We start from the raw sequence: 19,946 nt of genomic DNA on the forward strand, positions 1-19,946 counted from the left end.
ATGCCCTCCTCTTCAGTCTCAATAGAAGATGGATTGTCCTTAACGTTAATATGAATTTCAGACACTCTGATCTGTTTTGTCCCTAAAATGCAAATGCTGCCTACCTACCATCAGTTTTTTATTTGCAAGGAACATTTACAGGTGCCTCCCTTTTTTTCTTCCTCAGTTCTTGAGTTTTTGTGATCATGTATATGCATTTGTGAATTCCTGTAGTTCTGTTCAAAAAGTAATGGTTGGCATAAGTATTTGAGTGAAAGCAGTCTGATTGTACTCATCAGGAGAAAATTCTGCATTTTTCTTTATTTCTTCTGCTTATAGAAAAAGCATGGACCAATTTGCCAAAAAACTTCTGCAAAGAAAAGGAAGACGTTTGATTCCAGCCGACAGAGAGCAGAAGGAACTGACATTCCCACAGTAAAACCTCTTAAGCCACGGGTATGTTACACTCTATATGTAAACTACTCTGGTGGTTTACTCTGCATGTGAACATTTTAGGCAAAATATGTATGCTTTATAATAAGGTTTGTTTCTGCTGGCAATTTATGATAAATCAAGTAGGATCTGGAAGAAATTTAACCATAATATTGTGTATTAAAATAAAGGATGTATACAGTAAGAACTTCAAACATATAAAGTTATTTCTTTTTTGGCTTCTTAGCCAGAACCTCCCAAAAAACCATCCAATTGGAGACGAAAGCATGAGGAGTTCATAGCAACTATACGAGCAGCCAAAGGACTTAATCTTAAAGATGGTGGAAAACTCCCTCCACCACCTCCGCCATCATATGACCCTGGTATGTAAAACAATTGAGTTTCTTAAAAGACTTTTTTGTAATTTAAACAATTCGTAAAAATTTGAATTGAAATGGATTTTTTTTTGGAACACAGTATTAGTGAGTTCATAAAGATTATTGTATTTCATTGCAATGTACTGAAAACTACAAAGGATGCTAGCCAGTCACAAGACAGCATCTGCTTAGGGATAATCATAAAATAATTCAGTTGGTCTTCCCATGTTGACTGATGCAGTCACTCCATCAGAGAAGGCCACTGGATTGGATTTTCTATAGAAATAGTGCAGAATAGCCTGAAGATGTTGAGAAGGTTCAACCCGATTTACATTGAACTTGGCTGTATATGTATACTGCCTGTTTTTAATTTGATTAGTTTGTATAATGCTTATATTGAATCTTAACAGTTCTTCTGTACTGACTGTATTGTCTGGCTCCGGGCAAACTGCTCCAGGTGTCCATGCTTGAGCAGGGGGTTGGGCCAGATATCTCCAGATACCACTTCCATTCTCAACCATACTGCAACTGTAATAGCCAGGTGGCTGTCTGGTGCTAAGCATTTTACAGAGGATGAACATAAAATCCTCATACTTAAGAGTACATGTTAATCCTTTATTGTCTGATCTATTTACTTTAGTGGGCTTTGGAGGTCTTCTGTGGGAATTCAGCCCTGCCCTAGTTACAAATGGCCTTTTTTTTTATAATCTAGGGGCTTCCATAGTTGCTTGCTTCATGGATTTCTTCTTATTAATATTACTTTATTTTCTGTCTGGGCCTGTCTTAGTTTGATCATGGTTATTAGTTCTTTTACTTCTGACTTTCCATCTATTAAGGTACAGTTTATGTTTGAGTGTTCTGACAGTAGTGGAGTTCATGTAAAAATAAACGATTGCTGTTATCATACGAGGTTCCCATGCCATCGCTTCTGTGAAGGCTGTGTTCTTCCCGTGGCCTTCTTGAGTCACGATTCATATTTTGCCAGGCATTAAACATTTGACCTATTTGAAATTTTGTTTATTGTAAGGGCTAACTATTTAAACTAGATCAGCTGTATTTGGAGTAGTAACATGTAATCTCAATCTTATTTTGGATTGTATAATGTCTAATTCATTCTGGAGGCAATGACTGTTGAATCTTTGTTTTCTTTAATAAATTTCTATAATCACCTGGGAACATACTAATTTAAACTGCTGTGTTTGTGTTCAGCTCTTCCAAAGTAGATGTTTATGATTTAGAATACCATATTCTGAGGAATTAATTCAAAATTCATATCTCTAAGCAGTAAAACATCTATCTGAAACTGCAGCCCAAATACTTTACTGTTGACAGGCAGTATGTTTTAAGGGGTATATTTCCAACACACAGATGAGGGATTTTTTAGGATTTTAAATACTTAGCCTTTCGTGTTGTTTTGGTTTTGTTTTCCCCCCCCCCCCCAATGTTAATATTTCCTGCAAGCATTACTCTTCATAGTATGACTAAATTTATCTTGGGGGAAAAAATAATGCAGACAGCAATTATCCTGTCTCCTAATTTTGGCTGTGTTTTCTTTGATTCAGGTCATCTTGTTATATTTCTGGTTCTATTAATTTATTTTTAAATGGTCATTTCCAGTATTTCAGTTGGTATTACTCAGTTCTTTCAAAATTGCCAGAGGAATAATTTGTTTCTTTAGCTTATCTGTATGGGAAAGGTTTTAACGTACTTTCATATCTTGAACAAACTGAACTGTATTTGTGATTCTTTATTAAACCTCTTCTCTTCTCTACTTCCTGACAGCTGAATTCCCAGCCATGTCCACCTACCTCTTTGGTCACCTTCCCTGCTCAGTAGCATCTCTCAATGCGTTTCTGATTTTACATAAGTTGTTTCTGATTCTCAACCACTCTTGTCCTTCTTATCCATCAGCCTGGTGTGTTACATGTGGACAGTAATCTTTTCCCTAGTAATCTGTGTTTCATTTTCAGATTTAAGCGACGCTGATTTTCTTTGGGGCTGATGTTGGTCTTCAGAAGTCTTTTAAATACTTTGTGTTTTTTGTTTGTTTGTTTTTAAATAACACTTGTTAAAACGCATTATTAATGTTAGGATTTTATGTTTTTAAGATTACATTCAGTGTCCATATTGTCAAAGGAGATTTAATGAAAATGCAGCCGACAGACACATCAATTTCTGTAAGGAACAAGCAGCACGTATTACTAATAAGGGGAAACTGGCAGCTGATACCAAAGGGAAGCTTCCTACTAGAACTCAGGTGAACAAAAACATTTTTCTTAAATTGTAATTTGCATTGGATATAAAATCAAACTTCTTTAATATTTTGTTGCCCTTAAATTAACTATTTTATTCTGTAATGTTGTTGTTTTAGACACTAAAATATTCTTTTATTAGAACCAAAGCATGGAAGAGGTGTTTTGTTTCATGTGAGAGTTGCAACTGGAGATTTGTAAATCAGATGGCAGCAGTTGAAAAGCTTAAAACAGTCATAGATGTAATTTGGAGATTTGTGAAAATGACAGATAAGGGTAACAGCAGGAAGTGTAATTGTGAAAATGACAGATAAGGGTAGCAGCAGGAAGTGTAAAAGTAGTTTTTGTTGACAGAGTTTAATTTCTGTTGTGCAAGTCTTCTGAATCCAGTTCAATACTGTTCCTTAAGTGGACAAATAAAAATCATAGAATCATTAAGGTCGGAAAAGGCATCCAGGATCATGTGGTCCAACAGTCTACCTACCACCAATATTACCTGCTAAACCATGTCCCTAAGTACGACATCCAACCTTTCTTAAGCAACCCGTCCCAATGCCTGACTACTCTTTCTGAGAAGAAATCTCTCCTCGTTTCCAACCTGAACCTCCCCTGGCACGACTTGAGACCATGAGACCATTCCCTCTAGTCCTATCCCTAGTTACCTGTGCAAAGAGGCCAACCCCCAGCTCCCCACACTTCAGGTAGTTTGTAGAGAGCAATAAGGTCTCTCCTGAGCCTTCTCTTCTCCAAACTAAACAAATAAAGGTACAGAATTATTATATTTTTGTCTAAATAGAGGTTTAGAGAATTCAAGCAAATCAGGGTAAGAATTGCAATAGTTAAGTTGTGATTAAAACAAATGAAGGATTAAAGTGTGTGTGTCTTTAGTTGGTGGCGAAACTTTTTCTGGAAGCTTTGAAGAGTAAACAGACAAAAGCAGTTAGTCTGGTGATTCTTGCACTTTATTCTGAAGTATGTTGGACTGGCTGAAAGCACATGTGAGAGCAAGCAAAAATGATTTTGCCCTTGAATGTTCTTTTTAAAATTACCAGGTTATGAGGTGGTAATGTTAAGCTTGTGAGATATGTATGGAAAAAAGTAAAAGCAGTAGAAAAGTGGGGAAAAAAAAAACCACAAAACATGCAGTTAAATGAAAAACAAAACAAAACCAGTAAGTTGGACAATCTTTCCTACTAGTATAATTTCTTTATAATAAACCAGACCAGCAGAAACTGTGTGACCCCTGTACCAGAAACAAGTTAGTTACTAAGTAATCATAGTTTGTTTTCTCAGCATGCCTGAGATAACTACCTATCATGTTACATAGATAGTTTGATTTAATTGCTTAAATTTCTAGGCTGTATTTTGTTACAGTACAAGCCTGCTGCAGTTAAGAAGGCGCCTTCTGCAGGATCAACACCATCATCATCACGCTTACCACAGCCAAGTGGTGTTAGCAAAACAGTTGTAGGTAAGAAATTAATGTTAGCAATTTTGCATTTATTTTCTAAATACTAGTTATCAAACTATGTTTTGAAAATTGTATAATAGCTGGAAGGATTTCTACAGTGTTGCCCAGTGATTTAAAATGAAGGAGTAAAAATTTCACAGGAGGAGCTTAGTGTTTCATGACAGGATAAGATGGCTTCTGTCTTTCAAGATAGCATTTTTATATCAATGTTTTTCGTAACCTGTTTTTTTAACTACGTATGTGATGTCTATCACAGAATGCTTTGGGTTGGAAGGGACCTTAAACATCATCTAGTTCCAACTCCCCTGCCATGGGCAGGGACACTTCCCACTAGACCAGGTTGGCCAAAGCCCCATCCAAATTTATTGTTGAACTGTAAGCATTTGTTTGCAAAATAAGTAAACAAATGGAATGGCCACAGATTGGCCCCTATCCAACAAGACTATTAAGCATGTAGGGCTCACCTGCAAAATCATTCTGTGAAGTAATGCATGATTGTATCTACTTCTGGTCTTTTTACATCAGATTTTTTCTATTGCTGTATTCTCTACTAAATTTGTACGCTGAATGTAATCATAAATTTATAAAAATATTTTGCAGATTTATTCTTTTTTATGATACAATAAGGTTCAGTATGTACATTTACTTATTCTAGACTTCTTTCCTTTTTCTTTCTGAAGAAACAGATTCAATTATTAGAATATTTTTTCCCAATTACATATTTGCTATACACTTTTGGAAACATACTTGTTTTGTGCTAGTATTTTGTTACTTTTTAATACAAGAAGTATGTATTATATGTGTATAATGTATAATATGTCTAAAACTCTTGTTTTGAATTTTACAATAAATATATTGTTAAATGTATCATTCCAATAACAGAATCTTATGCTTTCTTATATTTCCCTTATTACTTTAAACTGTAAGGTGCCTCTTCAGGTAAAGCACTGTCTTCGTCTGGGTCCAGTGGGAGCAAAATTCAGACATTATCACCAGCGCATAAAAACTCACTGGGAATGGTGAACCCACAAGCAGGGTAAGTTCCTACTTAACGTTGTCTTTTATAGCTTATTTTATACTTATGTTGTGCTAGTTTTAGAAGTGTCTGTGGGTTATGTGTTCTTTCTGTTTCCTGCAAGCTTCAAAAGTGCAGTGGTTTGAATTCATCCTTTATTTATAAATGCAATTAATAATTAAGGAATATTGGAGAAAGCAAAGATGCATTTTGTAATGTTAAAATAACAGGAAAGGAGGTAAAGTGATAAAACTAGATATGAAAAATAGCAAGTTATAGAACAGACAAAAATGGTTGGAGTCTTTTTTTTTTTTTTCTTTCTAAAAGTGGAAGGACTTAAAGAGAAAAGGAGAAAACTACCAGGCATACTACCAAGTTACTACTTCTCTCATTTCATGAAAATAAAATAAGAGGTCTCTGCCATGGACCACAAGCCAATTGTGACAGGATCTTTCCTCTTAACACAAAAGGATGCACATCTTCGCTCCTGCTTGCTCCTTAAAATACATGAGGCAACCAATGAATGAGCAGAAGTAACGCAATAGAATCCTGTGCTCTATGACAGCAACACAAAATGGTAGATGTACATTACTAGAATTCCCTAAAATTGCGGATTTAAGACTGGTCATTATGGGTAATGTGTTTAAGGCCTCTGGAGGCTTTCTGGTCCAATTCCTATGCCCAAGCAGGAGCACCCAGAGCAGGCTGCCCAGGACGATGACCAGGCAGCTGTTGAAGATCTGCAAGGAAGGAGACTCCACAACCTCTCTGGGCAGCCTATGCCAGGGCTCTATCACTTGCATGGTAAAGACATGCTTCCCGATAACCTGATGGAACCTCCCGTGTTCCAGTTTATGCCCATTTCTTCTTGTCCTGGCTCTAGACACTACGGAAAAGAGACTGGTTCTGTCTTCTTTGCACTTCTTTTCAGGTATTTATAGGCATTGAGAATCCTCCCTGAGCCTCCTCTGCAGGCTGAGCAGTCCCAGTTCTCAGCCTCTCCTCAAAGGAAATTGCTCAAGTCCCTTGATGATCTTGGTAGCCCTCTGCTGGACTCGTTGCATTATGTATAGGTCTCTCTTGTACTGGGTGGGAACAGTACTACAGGTACGGCCTCACCGATGCTGAGTAGAGTGGAAGGATCACCTCTCTTCATTTGCTAGTGATACTGGAAACCCTGCAAGGATATTCTGTAAAGTTTTCTTGGCTTCAGGAAGCTTGAAGAGCATTGAGGATCCCCAAGAAGCAGTGAGAGAAAACAAAAATAAAACAAGAAACTGATTGCAGTTATATCATTGGTGATTGTAGATGACTTCTTCCTATAAAGTATGAGTATCAATTTGGATGAACTCTGTATAAGATGGAGAAAAACAGCAGCTTAAGTTTGTGAAGAAGAAAAGACATTCTGAAATAACTCATGGGGATGAACAGCTTTAGTTATTGCATAAAATTTGTGATTTTTCATTTATCACTCTCAAGTCTTAAGAGTTATGCACAAGTGCAAATTACAGCTCTTATCCTTCAATCCGAACACCATGTAGCATGAGGATGCAGTTCTGTGCTTCCTTGCTCTGCCCACTCAAACTGTGTGGTTGAGGTGCAGGCCTGAGGGAGTGAATGTCTCTGAGGTTTTTTCTCCAGTGTCCCAATAAGCTAGAGTAAAGTGTCCTAACCATGAGATACGGTTTTACTAAAAGGCAAACATTAAGTGAGGTAAAGAGCAAAGGCAGCGGCTGCCTCCTCCAGCTGCTCTGGCCCAGGACTGCTTCTCCTGTCACCTGTGGGCCTGAGATCTCTGCCCTGCTGGGTTGGAGTATAGCTGCAGCTTTCCATGTTTCAGGTTCAACCCGCAGTAAAGCTGAGCTTGTATCCCAGGCACACACAGAGATGGGACGTTGACAAGCTGCTCACACAGGCTGCCTAGCCGAGGGTTGCCTTCAGCGAGACTCACGTAAAACAGATGTAGGCAGCCAAGATCCCTTCCTCCTCTCTGGCTGGTAGTGAAGGGAGTTTACTAGTACAGGCACACATGAAGCACTGTCAAGGTTCAAAACACACACATTCATTGATCCTTTGAGTACCAGCTTGGCCCCTCTGTACACCCAATATCCCTGCCCAGATCCCAGGCCTGCCTTGCAGCACACACACAGGAAAAATAGTATGAATACAGAGTTAAGAAAAGATTTAATGATTCAGTTGTAGGGCTTGGCCAGACAAGTGTGATTGACCCTGTTTTACATGCAGCCAGCCAGCCAGCCCTTTTATACTCTTTCCTATGTATTCCCCTTTTGTTCTACCTGTTTGCTCTTCTCCTTCTACATCCCTTATGCCTTTGCAGAGCTCTGTAGTTTCCTGCATCATTCCAGTCTGGGGCCCTGTGATTCTTACCAGCTACAACGTTCATCCTTCCTGCAAGTGGTGCCTGTAGCTTGTTAGCCCACCAAATAGTTTGACTGAGAAGTTTGTTTCTTGTGATTGTCTACCAACTTAGAAGTCCTTAATCAGATAACCCTGCTGGAATAAACATTCCTACATTCTCACCTGCTCTACTACGTTAATGTGACTCACCAGACTTGATTCCTATCACTGCCTCCCTTTCTTATTATCCCTTGTTGCATTGGAAAAGCTCCTTGACTAGATACTCATAAAGGAGCAAACACTTACATACCCTTTCAAACACTTTCATACCCTTACAGCAAGCTTATGCAAGGTGGCCTTCCTGATTGTGGAAAGAGTTCGGAACAGCAGTCTTAGCAGAGGGGACAGGGCATGGTGCAGATTAAATTGACATTTCATGAACATCAGAACTGTGGAAAATGAAGGGGAGACACTGAGAGGTCAGGATGAAAGCCTTGGAAATCAAAGAGGAATGTTATTCTTAGTGTTAGATGAAGAAACACATTGGAGCTGGAACTGGGAAAGGAAAAGGGTTTTTATTTTGTCCTGTATTGTGAGACCTTTGGTTTTCTTTGCCTTGCATCAAACTTTTGCTTTTCTCTTCTTGCTGCTGTCTTTTCCTGTATCTTCCCTTCAGAACAGTAAAATTGGGTAGAAGTGATTCAGATCGTTGTGAGGGAGTATGGTAGTTTTACTCAGCTGGGTAGCTGAGCTCCACCATAACCGCTCTCTCACTCCCCCTCCTCACAGGGAAGGGGGAGAAAAGACACAAAAAGGGCTTGACAGTTGAGACAAGGATGGGGAGATCACACAACAAGTATTGTAACAGGCACAACAGACTCAACATAGGGAGATGAAAGACATTTATTACCCATTACTAACAAGCTAGAGCAGTGAGAAACAAGAACAAACAAACAGAAACTAAAAACATTTTCCTCTCATCCACCCTCTTCCACCTCCTCCCTCCAAGCAGTGCAGGGGAATGGTGGCTGTGGTCAGTCCCTAATGCTTTGTCTGCACTGCTCCTTCACGGTCATTCTCTGCCCCTGCTCCATGTGGGGTCCCTCCTAGGGATGCCGTCCTTCCCAAACTGAGCCTGCGGGGACTGCCCACAGGCAGCAGCTCTTCAAGCACTGCTCCCACATGGCTCCGTCCCATGGGGTCCATCGCCCAGGAGCAAACTGCTCCAGCACAGGTTCCCCGTGGGCAGCAGCTCCTCACAGAACCCCTGCTCCTGCGTGGGCTCCTCTCCACGGGCTGCAGCTCTTTCCCGGGGCCTGCGCCTGCGGGGGCTCTCCATGGGCCGCAGCCTCCTCCAGGCCACATCCACCTGCTCCATGGGCTGCAGTGTGGAGATCTGCTCCATGTGGGACCCATGGGCTGCAGGGGGACAGCCTGCTCCACCAGGGGCATCTCCACAGGCCACAGGGGAACTGCTGCTGTGTGCCTGGGGCACCTCCTGCCCTCCTGCTGCACTGACCTTGGGGTCTGCAGGGCTGCTTCTCAGTCCTCACTCTCCCAGCTGCTGTTGTCCAGCAGTTTTTTTTCCCCATTTCTTAAATCTGCTCTTATAAAGGCACAACCAGTATTGCCTATTGGCTTGGCTCTGGCCAGCAGTGGGTCCCTTTAGAGCCAGCTGAAACTGGCCCTTATCTAACATAGGGCAACTTCACAGAGGCCACCCCTGCAGCCACCCCACTACCAAAACCTTGCCACGTAAACCCACAGCTCATCTCTGTGAAAAGTGTATTTAAGAATAATCATAATCATCAGAGTCTTCACAAAGTTCATTTGCATCAAAAAGAAAAAATTCCCCACACTGTAAGAGACATATTACCATCACAAATTTGACAATTTACACTAACTCTACCCCTTGTCCATTCACCACATTACTACAACACATTCTTCACAAGTATTACTTTCTTAAATTCTTCACAACTATTACATTCATCAACAACATCCAGTCCATGTTTTTCCCATTAGTTCTCTGAACTATCATCCTTATCTCAAATTCCTCAAGCCCCACGTTGGGTGCCAAAAAAGACTGTGGTGGAAGACTGTGGTGGTTTTACTTTGCTGGGCAGCTGAGCTCCACCACAACCACCCTTATCCTACCTCCTCCTCAGAAGAGGCGGAGATGAAAGTATGCTGGAAAGAAAAAAAAAGCTCGTATGCTGAGATAAGGATAATTTAATTAAAGGGAAAAGGAAGAGGGGACAAACAAACAAACAAACAAAAAAGAACACAAGCAAAGGCTGCACAGAAGTACACAGAGAGAAATTATTTTCTACTTCCCATCAACGAGTGATGTTCGGCCATGTCCTAGGAAGCAGGGCTTCAATACGTGTAGCGGTTGTCTGGGAGGACAGATGTCTTCATAACAAGAGCCCCCTCTCTCCTTCCCTTTTCCCACCTTTTATTGCTGAGTGTGTGACACCATATGGCATGGAATATCCCTTTGGTTGGTTTAGGTCAGCTGCTCCCTCCCCACCTCTTGCCCACTCCCAGCCTGCTGGCTCTTGGGGCTTGGAGGGAGTCCTGATGCTGTGCCATTGTTCAGCAGCAGACACAACACTGGTGTGATACCAGTGCTGCTCTAGCTACACATGCAGAGCACAGCACTGTATGGGCTGCTGCAGGGAAAGTTACCTCCACGTCTCAGTCAGACCCAGTACAAGTATAAATGCAATTAATGTGTTCTGCCTGCAGTCCTTCTCACTTCCCTGTTCTTAAAAACAAAACAAAACAAAACAACAACAACAACAAAAAACTTCTCATCTTTTTGTCTTTGCTAAGCAGTCCATGTGATTTCTTGGTCATTATACTAACTGGCCTTCTCATCGATAGAAGGCAATTTAATGTGTCCCTTTCCTAAGCATTCTGAGACCTTATGATTCTTTCCCTTTCTTTTGGCTATGCTGTATTCACTTCTGAGAATAAATTTGTCATGAGTTCTGTTGAAGCAAAGAGATGTAGGAGTACCAACAGCATGGAAAAGTTAGGTGTCTCAGTTTGGTTGCTAGTGACAATTTTGGCCTTAATCCTCTCACCCTCAGTATTGGGAGAGAAAGGGAGGTTTGAAATGTTTAGGGTTCTACTGAAATACCTCCAGCGTTTATACTTACAGCGTTTATACTCTGATAAAATTCCATCAGAGTAGGGGCTGAGAGACTAACAGTCAGTATCCTAAAGTCAGAATGAAAATAGCTCTTCCTTATGAGCTGCTAATGATCTGAGTGACTGAGCGTGGTGTTTCAAATATCCCGTTGTAAGTGCAGTTTTTCGGATGTTCAGAATGTTGAGAGACAATGCTTTTTTGTTAGTTTTGTTTTACTTGTTTTGTTTTGTTTGTTTGTTTGTTTTTAATATTCAATATTCCTACATACTTGTGTTGACTTGGTTGAATTCTAGTCTTAGGTATAAGAAATGAGCTCCTGAAGTATATTCACTCCCTGATTTTGTGGGGTTTTATGTATGAAGTGAAATCTTCAATTTTTTGCTTAGATTGTTGTAATTCCAAATTTGACACAGAGGTAGTAAAGCTTATAGAATTACAATTATAACGTGCAATGTCAAGGATGAATTAGATCGATATTAGTAAGGTGGGCAGTTTAATCAAACACTGCTCCTTTCTGTAGAATCGTGGCACCAATTCATTGTGATGAATATGTGAAGAGACAAGAAACAACTTTGCTGGCTAATGTAACAACCGACCACATGTGATTAAAATACACAGGCATGCAGTTTTCCTCTTGCTCTTTAGGTGGCAGTCTTGAACTGCTGTCTGAAACTTGTGACGGGCATCTAAAGCTATTGATGCACTTCTGTTAAAGGTAAAGGCTAAAACAAACTGGGTCTTTCAAGTGTTTAGCTTTATAAAGGAAAAATTCTGTAGTTTGTTTTAATATGAAATTCAACTCCAATATTACACTACTATTTTTTATTTTATAGGAACAGAAATGCAACCAGATTATATAAACTTCCTTTTTTAAATACTATTTCTCTTCTTTTTCTCCCCTAGTAAAGGAAGGACTACACTACAACATCATCAGCATAAGCTAGGTTAGCATTAGTGAGACTGAGTTGGTACATGTAGGTCGGGATGGGTCAGCTGAGCTCAGCTGTGAAGAGTTTTCTTTTTCTGCCTGAACAGGGTAACATGTCTGGTTAATAAATATGAATGGAAGTGTGGCATAAGGGTCACACTGTGTCATTTTTGAGTCCTGGAGAGGCAAGTGAGAGCGCAAGAGTAATGGGTCTCTATTGCAATCAGTAGGAAAACCTCCATTCACTTGAGTGAATACAGGATTTCATCTTTTTCATGTTGAAGAATAGGGAAAAGAAAAGGTAATTCTATGTAAATTGCTGGGCTTATATTCTGACAGTGAGTGATGTTAAAATCCAAAGTTAGATGCATATTTTATAAGAGCACAGAATTTAGCAGCATGTATTGCATTTTTTAAGGGCTAGGGCAGTTCTTGTGAACTGTCAGAAATAATCTGAACTTCAGGGGGATAGGACGAGCCTACCCAATTTTTCCTAAGGCTAAGCAGACAGACTCCACCCCCCCGCCCATGTTTTCCATAGCAAAAACACACTCTTTGTGGCCAGCCAGAGATCTTTTGCACATACAGATTAATTTCTCATCTCTGTACATTTCATATGTGAACAGTAATATTTCTTTTATTGTGGCTTGGAAAATTGTTACTTTTTTTCAGTATGGCAAGTGTACCCTTAGAAATGACTTATTTTATTTTTTCAGATGAATTTTACTATTTGATGTTAAGCCCACTCCCATGACTGAGAGTCATGTCTGTCAGTGGCATACCCAGTACAGCTGAAGTGCAATGTGAACTGCTCACCTAACCAGTGCCAATACATTTTAAATTCCACTTATGTTTGCATACAGCATGTACAGCCTTTAAAAACAACATATCTTTAGAGTAGTTCACTTCCTTTCAATAAGACTATAACTTACACAGCTTTGTTTAGTGAAATAAAGGTAAATAAATGTTATAGTGGTATTTGCATTTCAGGAGATTCTCTTTTTTTTTTTTTTCTTTTTTTTTTTTTTCTGTGTGTGTCTTTAAGTGTGGAAGGGATACTACAGTTCCTCCTTTTGGCAGTCGTGACTGCTGCTAGGTTACTGTCTACAGTATTCTGCACTGAGGGTGCCCAGAGTTTCCACATAACGTTAATCATTTAAAGTTCAGAAACAACTAAGAAAATCATGACAAGTAGGAGTAAGTGTCATGCAGTGTCAAAAATCTTGGTTCTGCTTCTCAATCCTTGGGAAATATGTATTTGGTCAAACAGGAATTGATTAAGCATTTCCGGAGTTAGTTGGTTTGAACAAGAACATCTGTTTGGGAGGAGCAGTGGGAAGAGGAACAGTAGGGGAATTTATCTGATGTCCCACATTGTCTGGGGGCTAAATTGTCAGACTGAAATCTCGGTGTTCCCTTCTGGTTTCATAATGAAGGAATATCATTTAGTGTTGTTGAATTTTGTTCCTTATGAGGAGGTTTCCTTTGATTCTTTACAGATGTAATATGAATTGCAAGGTTCCCAAGAAATTTCCAAAACCCAAATTACCTTGCAAAATTTATAGGTTCAGTGACTTTTAATATGATGTTATTGCAGAAGCAACATGAGAAGTTGTATGATATAAATGTTGGAGGTACACAAGCTCCTTTTTTTTTTTTTTTTAGATATTAAAAGCTATATCAAAAATAGTGAGCTTCCTTGACAGTAATTAGCTGTTTAATAATTTTCCTGGCATTACAGTTTATTAAGGTTATATAACAAGAGTCAGAGAACTCCACAGTAAGTTTAGAAAGTTATTTCTCTTGGTATAAAAGTATAGCTTTTTCATTATTGTTTTTGTTCATTTGTTTTCCTTATAACTTCCCTTGAGTGGTAGAAAACTTGTAGAAAAGCTAATCTTCAGCTGCCTAGACATTTCCATCAACTTTGGTTTGTTTGTTTATAGTTCTCTGATTTCAGAAAGATCAATAAAAATGCTCAGATTGTTTCATCATGTTTCATTTGGGGTTTATATACTATTTTTTGGCAATAAGAAGAAACATTTTATTACATTACCAAGATGGGAGTGAAGATATAATTTAATTTTTGCAAGTTTACTGTATTGACATAATAATGCAAAATTTCACATGAAGTCCTGATCTTCCTCATATAAGCTGTGATTTCTCAAGAGATACAGTTTTTCTTATGATCACGTGTGGGAGGGAGGGATAATGTTGTCTTTTTTTTTTTTTTGGTTTGTTTGTTTGTCTATTGTGAGTGGGTGTTTTGATAATTAAAACAATTGTTTTTCTTTCAGGTTTTCTCTAGTCTTTTTTTTTTAACCTCTATAAAAGAGAATGGAAGGCATATTAGTCTCCTTTGGCACAACATTAAGCCTTTACAAAAAAAAAAAAAAAAATATATATATATATATAAAATATATATTTCTTCTTGTTAACCCTAAAGTCCACAAGACTTGTACTTACATCTTTTACTTTCTGCCTGTGGTCCAATTACCTGAAGTAACTAGGAAAATAAAACTAACATTCACATTTTAAAGAAACTGTACAGCATTGAAGAGGCTTTCAGGGTAGGGTGTAGCTGCATTACGTGAGTGTTCCTTAGGCTTCCAACCTTAGATGCTATCGCGCTGGGGAAACCTGGTGTGCTGGCTCTAAGGAACAGTACGGAGCATCGAGTAGAGTGGAGACACCACGGCTAGGCTCTGTGACCAGGTGGGGACTCGGTTGTTCTTGTGCACACCGAAACTGATAAGCTGCACTTTTTGCTACTCTGAGCCAAGGACCTGTCATGTTTTGACAAATGCTGTACGCTGGTGTACTTTTGCTCATTATAATATCATTATAATACCAAAACACACCTCCATCCCAAAAGCTACCCACCTCCAAGGTGCGACCACCCCTCGCTGAGCATGCGCTCTGAATTTCTCAGAGCCTATTACTTTAAACGGAGACAGGAGAACTTTTTACCAATCATAACTAATGATTAATCATTACTAATTATAACTAATCATAACTAATGATCAATCATTACTAATCATAACTAAGATATGCTTGACTAGAGTCACTCAAGCTCCACCTAAAAGATAGAAAATAATATAACTTGGCCTAAGAGAGGGGGGATGTTAGGGTTGATACCATGGTCAGGGGAGATACCATCCCGAGGGAATACAACATCCTTAGAACCTCCTGACTCCTGGGACCAGTCCCAGGCTGAGCCTCTCTTCCCCCTCATTGGGACGCCTTTGGGTGAGATTTGAACACTTGGTTATCAATCTTTCTAGAGTCTTTAATCCTCTTAACGTGTTAATTTCTGGGCTGCGCACCTGTGACACCCGTAACACCCGTAACACCTGTCTCACCTGTAACACCTGTGTCACCTGTGTATTTCATGCATACTAGCTTGCTTTTGCAGACAGTCACTATTGCCAGCAATCCAAAGAACCTGTGTACCTGTTGCTGTAATAAATCATACTTGATTGCATTGTTCCTGGCAGTGATAGCTCTCATTAAACGAGACTAGAGTAAGGGTGGTTATACGTTATTGGTGAATCCGTGACTGTGATAGTTCACTGCTCTGAATCCAACCAGCCCCCTAACAGTTAATGTGTTATTGGTGAATTCTGTGATTGTGATAGTTCAGTACCCTGAATCCTAGCAGGCCCATAACAGTTGATCGGCTACACCCCTTAACGCAACACTGCCATCTTAATAAAGTTGGTATATGTTGTAAATATGAGCCTCCTTTTCTCGGTGTGATGAATTTGACATTAGAAAAGGTATTCTTAAAACAAAAAAGCCTAAATGTGAGAGTGCTGTGCAGACTGTAAGGAAAACTAGCAACATTTTTTTTATTTGCTTTTTAATATATATTTTGGAGACCTAATACAATTATAAGTCTATGAAATATTCTTCTTTTTAATGTAAGAACACACACGCACCCCATTTGCTTGCTCGATTATTAAAGTCTGATTTGTACCGGGTAAATGTCTTTTTTAGTAAATAGGAATTCTCTGGAAATACAAATATGTAAGTACTTTTTTTTTGTTTGTTTGTTTTGGTGATAAGGAGATTGCCAGACTGCTATGTAAGTTATGAGTACCCCTTCATTTATTTTAATAGAAAGATGGACAAGTTAGGCCAACCACTGCAAACTGGAAGAGATCACAGAATCACAGAACTGTAGGGGTTGGAAGAGACCTCAAAAGATTATTGGGTCCAACCCCCCTGCCAAAGCAGGTTCCTTAGAGCAGGCTGCCCAGGTAGGCTTACAGACGGGCCTTGAATATCTCCAGAGAAGGAGACTCCACAGCCTCCCTGGGCAGCCTGTTCTAGTGCTCCGTCACCCTCACCATGAAGAAGTTCTTTCACCTGTTGGTGCTCCATTTTGTGGCCATTGCCCGTTGTCCTGTCCCCACAAACCACTGAAAAGAAGTTGGCCAAATCCCTCTGTCTCCCACACCTCAGGTATTTATACACATTGATGAGATCCCCTCTCAGTATATAGATATGCAAAGGTTTTATGACATTGATGAAAAAGCAAACAGTACCATCAAAAGACCAAATAAGTTACTGCCTATAAAGTGGTATTACAAATCTGCTTGGTTTATGCTTTACAGAAACATTCCTCAAAGCCATTTGAATAGCAAAAGTGTGACCTTGAAAGATACCTGCTGCCCAGTATGTCTTCAGTATAGATGTTGTGGGAATATAATTAGTATAAGTATCTCTTAGGTAAACTGCTTCATTGTAGGAATGGAAAGATGATGAAAACCCCTTTTTCAGATTTGATTTCTTCTGTCACTGATTCTAGACTAAGAGTAATATAGCCTGTAAACCTGAGATGAAAATGAAGTTATATGATGCAGAGCTGAAGTAAACATTTAAGCCTGTAGAACAACTGATAAAGGTACAAATATTTGCCTTACAGGCAAGTGTTTTATGACGAAGGGAATTTATTGTGCTTTTAAAGTCAAATATTTACTACCCCTCCTTTTGTAAGGTAGCTATGATGGTCCAAGAATGTAAGCAAGACGGACTTTATGATGGAAGATTAAAATCAAAGCTGCTTTGAAAGAAAAGGTGTTCCAGTCTTTTAAAAAGGAAATAGTTGTATTGTAGTTAACACTTCCATGTAATTTGGAAGGTGCCAAATTCAAATGGGCTGATTCTTCATAAATAATACCTCAAAATATACTGCAGAAGTGTAATTAGGAATAATTACTAAAATAAATTCTATAAATTCCAATTATATAGCCCATATTTGGAATACAGTGGTTTAAGGCAAGAATGTTTGAACTTGGATTCCTATTTTAAGCAAAAGGAATAAAGGAGAATGGGTAGCTTTTTAGAGAGAGTTTTTGTGTGTGTGTGTTCCTTTTTATAGTTGGTTAGTCATGAATGCTGTCTGTGTACCCTCAAAAATAGGTCAATTTTTCGTATTACAATTCGTTACTAAGATGTTGAAAATTCTGGTTGGTGAGTTCCTAAACGTGCTTACAAGTATCCCTTGTCTGTAGAGCAGGTACTTGACTTTTCTTCTTGACAGAATTTCTTTAGGAGTATATGCCTTTAATCTGCTATTCACATCCTCACTGTTTATGTTGTACTTATTCAAAGACCACTGGAATTGTGGATTGAACATGTCTTCCTTGAAGGAGGTTGTTCAGCATATTACGTGCCGACAGCACTGGACAAATGCGAATGGCTACTAGCCATTGTTAAATTCAGCATAGCCATGCAGATGGTGACAGTTTATAGTAGAGGTTCTTGGACTTTGGTATGCATGTCGTTAGTCATTGGAGACATACTTAGGATTTTGCACTGAAGTATCAGCAGTTGTGAGTGATGGTGATAGCTATCAAGAATATCTGAAAATGCCTTGTCTAAGAAGCAAACTTGATATGTTGATATTTCATTGCAAATACAACCAAATTGCAAGTGTGTGAATGGCAAAGGTAAGCTTCTCATACAAATTTGTTTAAGCTTTCAATTTTGCATGCAGTAGCAATTCAACTAGATGTATAACATAAGTTGCTTAGGAAGAGACGTCACCTTCGGTCTTAATTCTTCTGAAATTGTGACAGGATAATAAATGTCTGTAAAGGTATGTCAGACCTTTAAGGATTAAAGATAGCACTGTGACAGCTTCACCTGCTGTCAGGCTCCATCACTATTTCTCATTATACAACTTTGAACAGGTGTATATATACATGTATGTTATATATAATTACATATGTATACAACTATACACACATATATATAATACATTATATAGTATATAGAATACATAATTATGTATGTAGTTTTGTATTTAAACCTACTGGACAAATGGATAGAAATAGCAGAAGTTGGACAGACTGGGAGACCAAGCTATAGTGGCAGAAACGGAGATAATCAAGAATGTCAGGCAATGTTGGAAGACATCTGTCTCCATAGATCAGATTGCAAATTATGGATCCAGTTTCAAGATTTATAATAAAATACACAATAAACCTGATGCTAATTCTAGAGTCCAGATCTGGGATGCATAAAGTTGTAGACAGTGGCAGCTTTCTGCTATTGATTTACTTGTTGAAATAGCAAAAATCATTGCAGTTAACTATAATACTAATATTAAGCTTCTATTGCAGTCTGAAAATAGGTCTTTTTTTTTTTTTTTTTTTTTTTCCCCTGCATTTTTAGAAAGAAAAATGTATCTGTGTATAAGCAAACCTATTTTTAAGTATTTAGGAGTTAGGATGCCCTGTTAAACCTTAGTAAAGTTCTAACTTTTCATGTAACTACCTTGCTCAACAGACAGGATAAACAGTGCACTTTCAATGTGGTTTTTGTTTGTTTGTGTTTTTTTACTTTTTCCTGGTTTCACTGGTAACCTATGTGTCATATTATACATTCAAATCATATTCTTAAGACATTGATTTTGGGGAAACTTCTTTAATATACATATATTATTAAAGTATCAGTTGACTTTTTTTAGAGACCCTAGTAGAGTAAGGGTATATTATTATACATATTTTAAAGAAGTGAACAGCTGAAATACAGGAAAGAGAAGTGGACTATTTTTCACGTCAATTTCTTTCAAATATCTAGGACTTTTTTTTTTTTTTTTTTAAGTTTTCCTTGCATTATGTAGGAAATGATTGATTCAAGATGTATCCTGAACAGATTTCAATTTAAGATATTAATGCTCTCAGTTTTGAAAAAGTAGTGTGTTGGTTCCAAATTCGGAAATCTGGAGAAAACTGATTCATTAATAGGTTAGAAAAGTTTGGTTTAAATTATTTGGAATTGTCTAAACAGGAATTGGGACGTAATTCTGGTCCACATTGTTTGATCATCACTGAGCCATGAGATCTACTATTTCTGTGTCTGCAGTTAACTTTTTATACATTTTTATACATTTTTCTAGCTTCCATAACAAATAAAGTAAAAGTCCAGTATATTTTTCTGCACTATTGAGCTTTAATGAATTTTACCAGTATTTAAAGCACGGTCTGCCTCCAATCTAAAATGAGATGGAGGAAATAATGCATGATAGTTTTTTTAGTGTCTGTACTGTTGTGTGTCCTTGTAACATCATAATGTAACTTATGATTTAGAACTTAGAACTTTAACACTTAGAACTTTTATCCTGTAATTCTGTAGCTTCTGAAAAACTGGCATGACTTTTAATGTTATATCAGAATTAAAACCTATGTAGTGCTTTTCAGTCTACACAATGTTTTAAATAAAAACATCTTTAGAATCTCTTTGCCAGGTAAGAGGGCTCAAAAGAGAACTGAAGGAGAAAGTTGGTGTTCTGCCCAGTGAGACAGAATTTTTGGTAGTTCCACTTTACCCGTTGAAAGTAAAAGCCATTCTTGTTAAACTTGAACACGTTTTCTAAATATAATTTTCACTTGATTTACTCTTAAATTTAGTTCCCGGTTTCCGTTTTTATTCTTAATCATTTGATCACTTTTCCACTGAAGTGTT

At 38.4% G+C, this 19,946-nt stretch overlaps 1 protein-coding gene across 1 annotated transcript in view; it reads left to right on the top strand.

The window, feature by feature from the left end:
* The window catches only part of ZC2HC1A (zinc finger C2HC-type containing 1A), a 35,728-nt gene that overhangs the window by 13,086 nt on the left and 2,696 nt on the right, over nucleotides 1-19,946 (top strand). Inside the window, exons 3-7 of the mRNA XM_032181006.1 lie at nucleotides 319-435; nucleotides 659-794; nucleotides 2,897-3,045; nucleotides 4,415-4,511; nucleotides 5,439-5,547. Coding sequence (XP_032036897.1) covers nucleotides 319-435; nucleotides 659-794; nucleotides 2,897-3,045; nucleotides 4,415-4,511; nucleotides 5,439-5,547 — 608 coding nt within the window. The remainder of the gene's footprint in view (nucleotides 1-318; nucleotides 436-658; nucleotides 795-2,896; nucleotides 3,046-4,414; nucleotides 4,512-5,438; nucleotides 5,548-19,946) is intronic.

This window comes from Aythya fuligula, chromosome 2, assembly GCF_009819795.1.
Source record: "Aythya fuligula isolate bAytFul2 chromosome 2, bAytFul2.pri, whole genome shotgun sequence".
NCBI classification, from domain to species: domain Eukaryota; kingdom Metazoa; phylum Chordata; class Aves; order Anseriformes; family Anatidae; genus Aythya; species Aythya fuligula.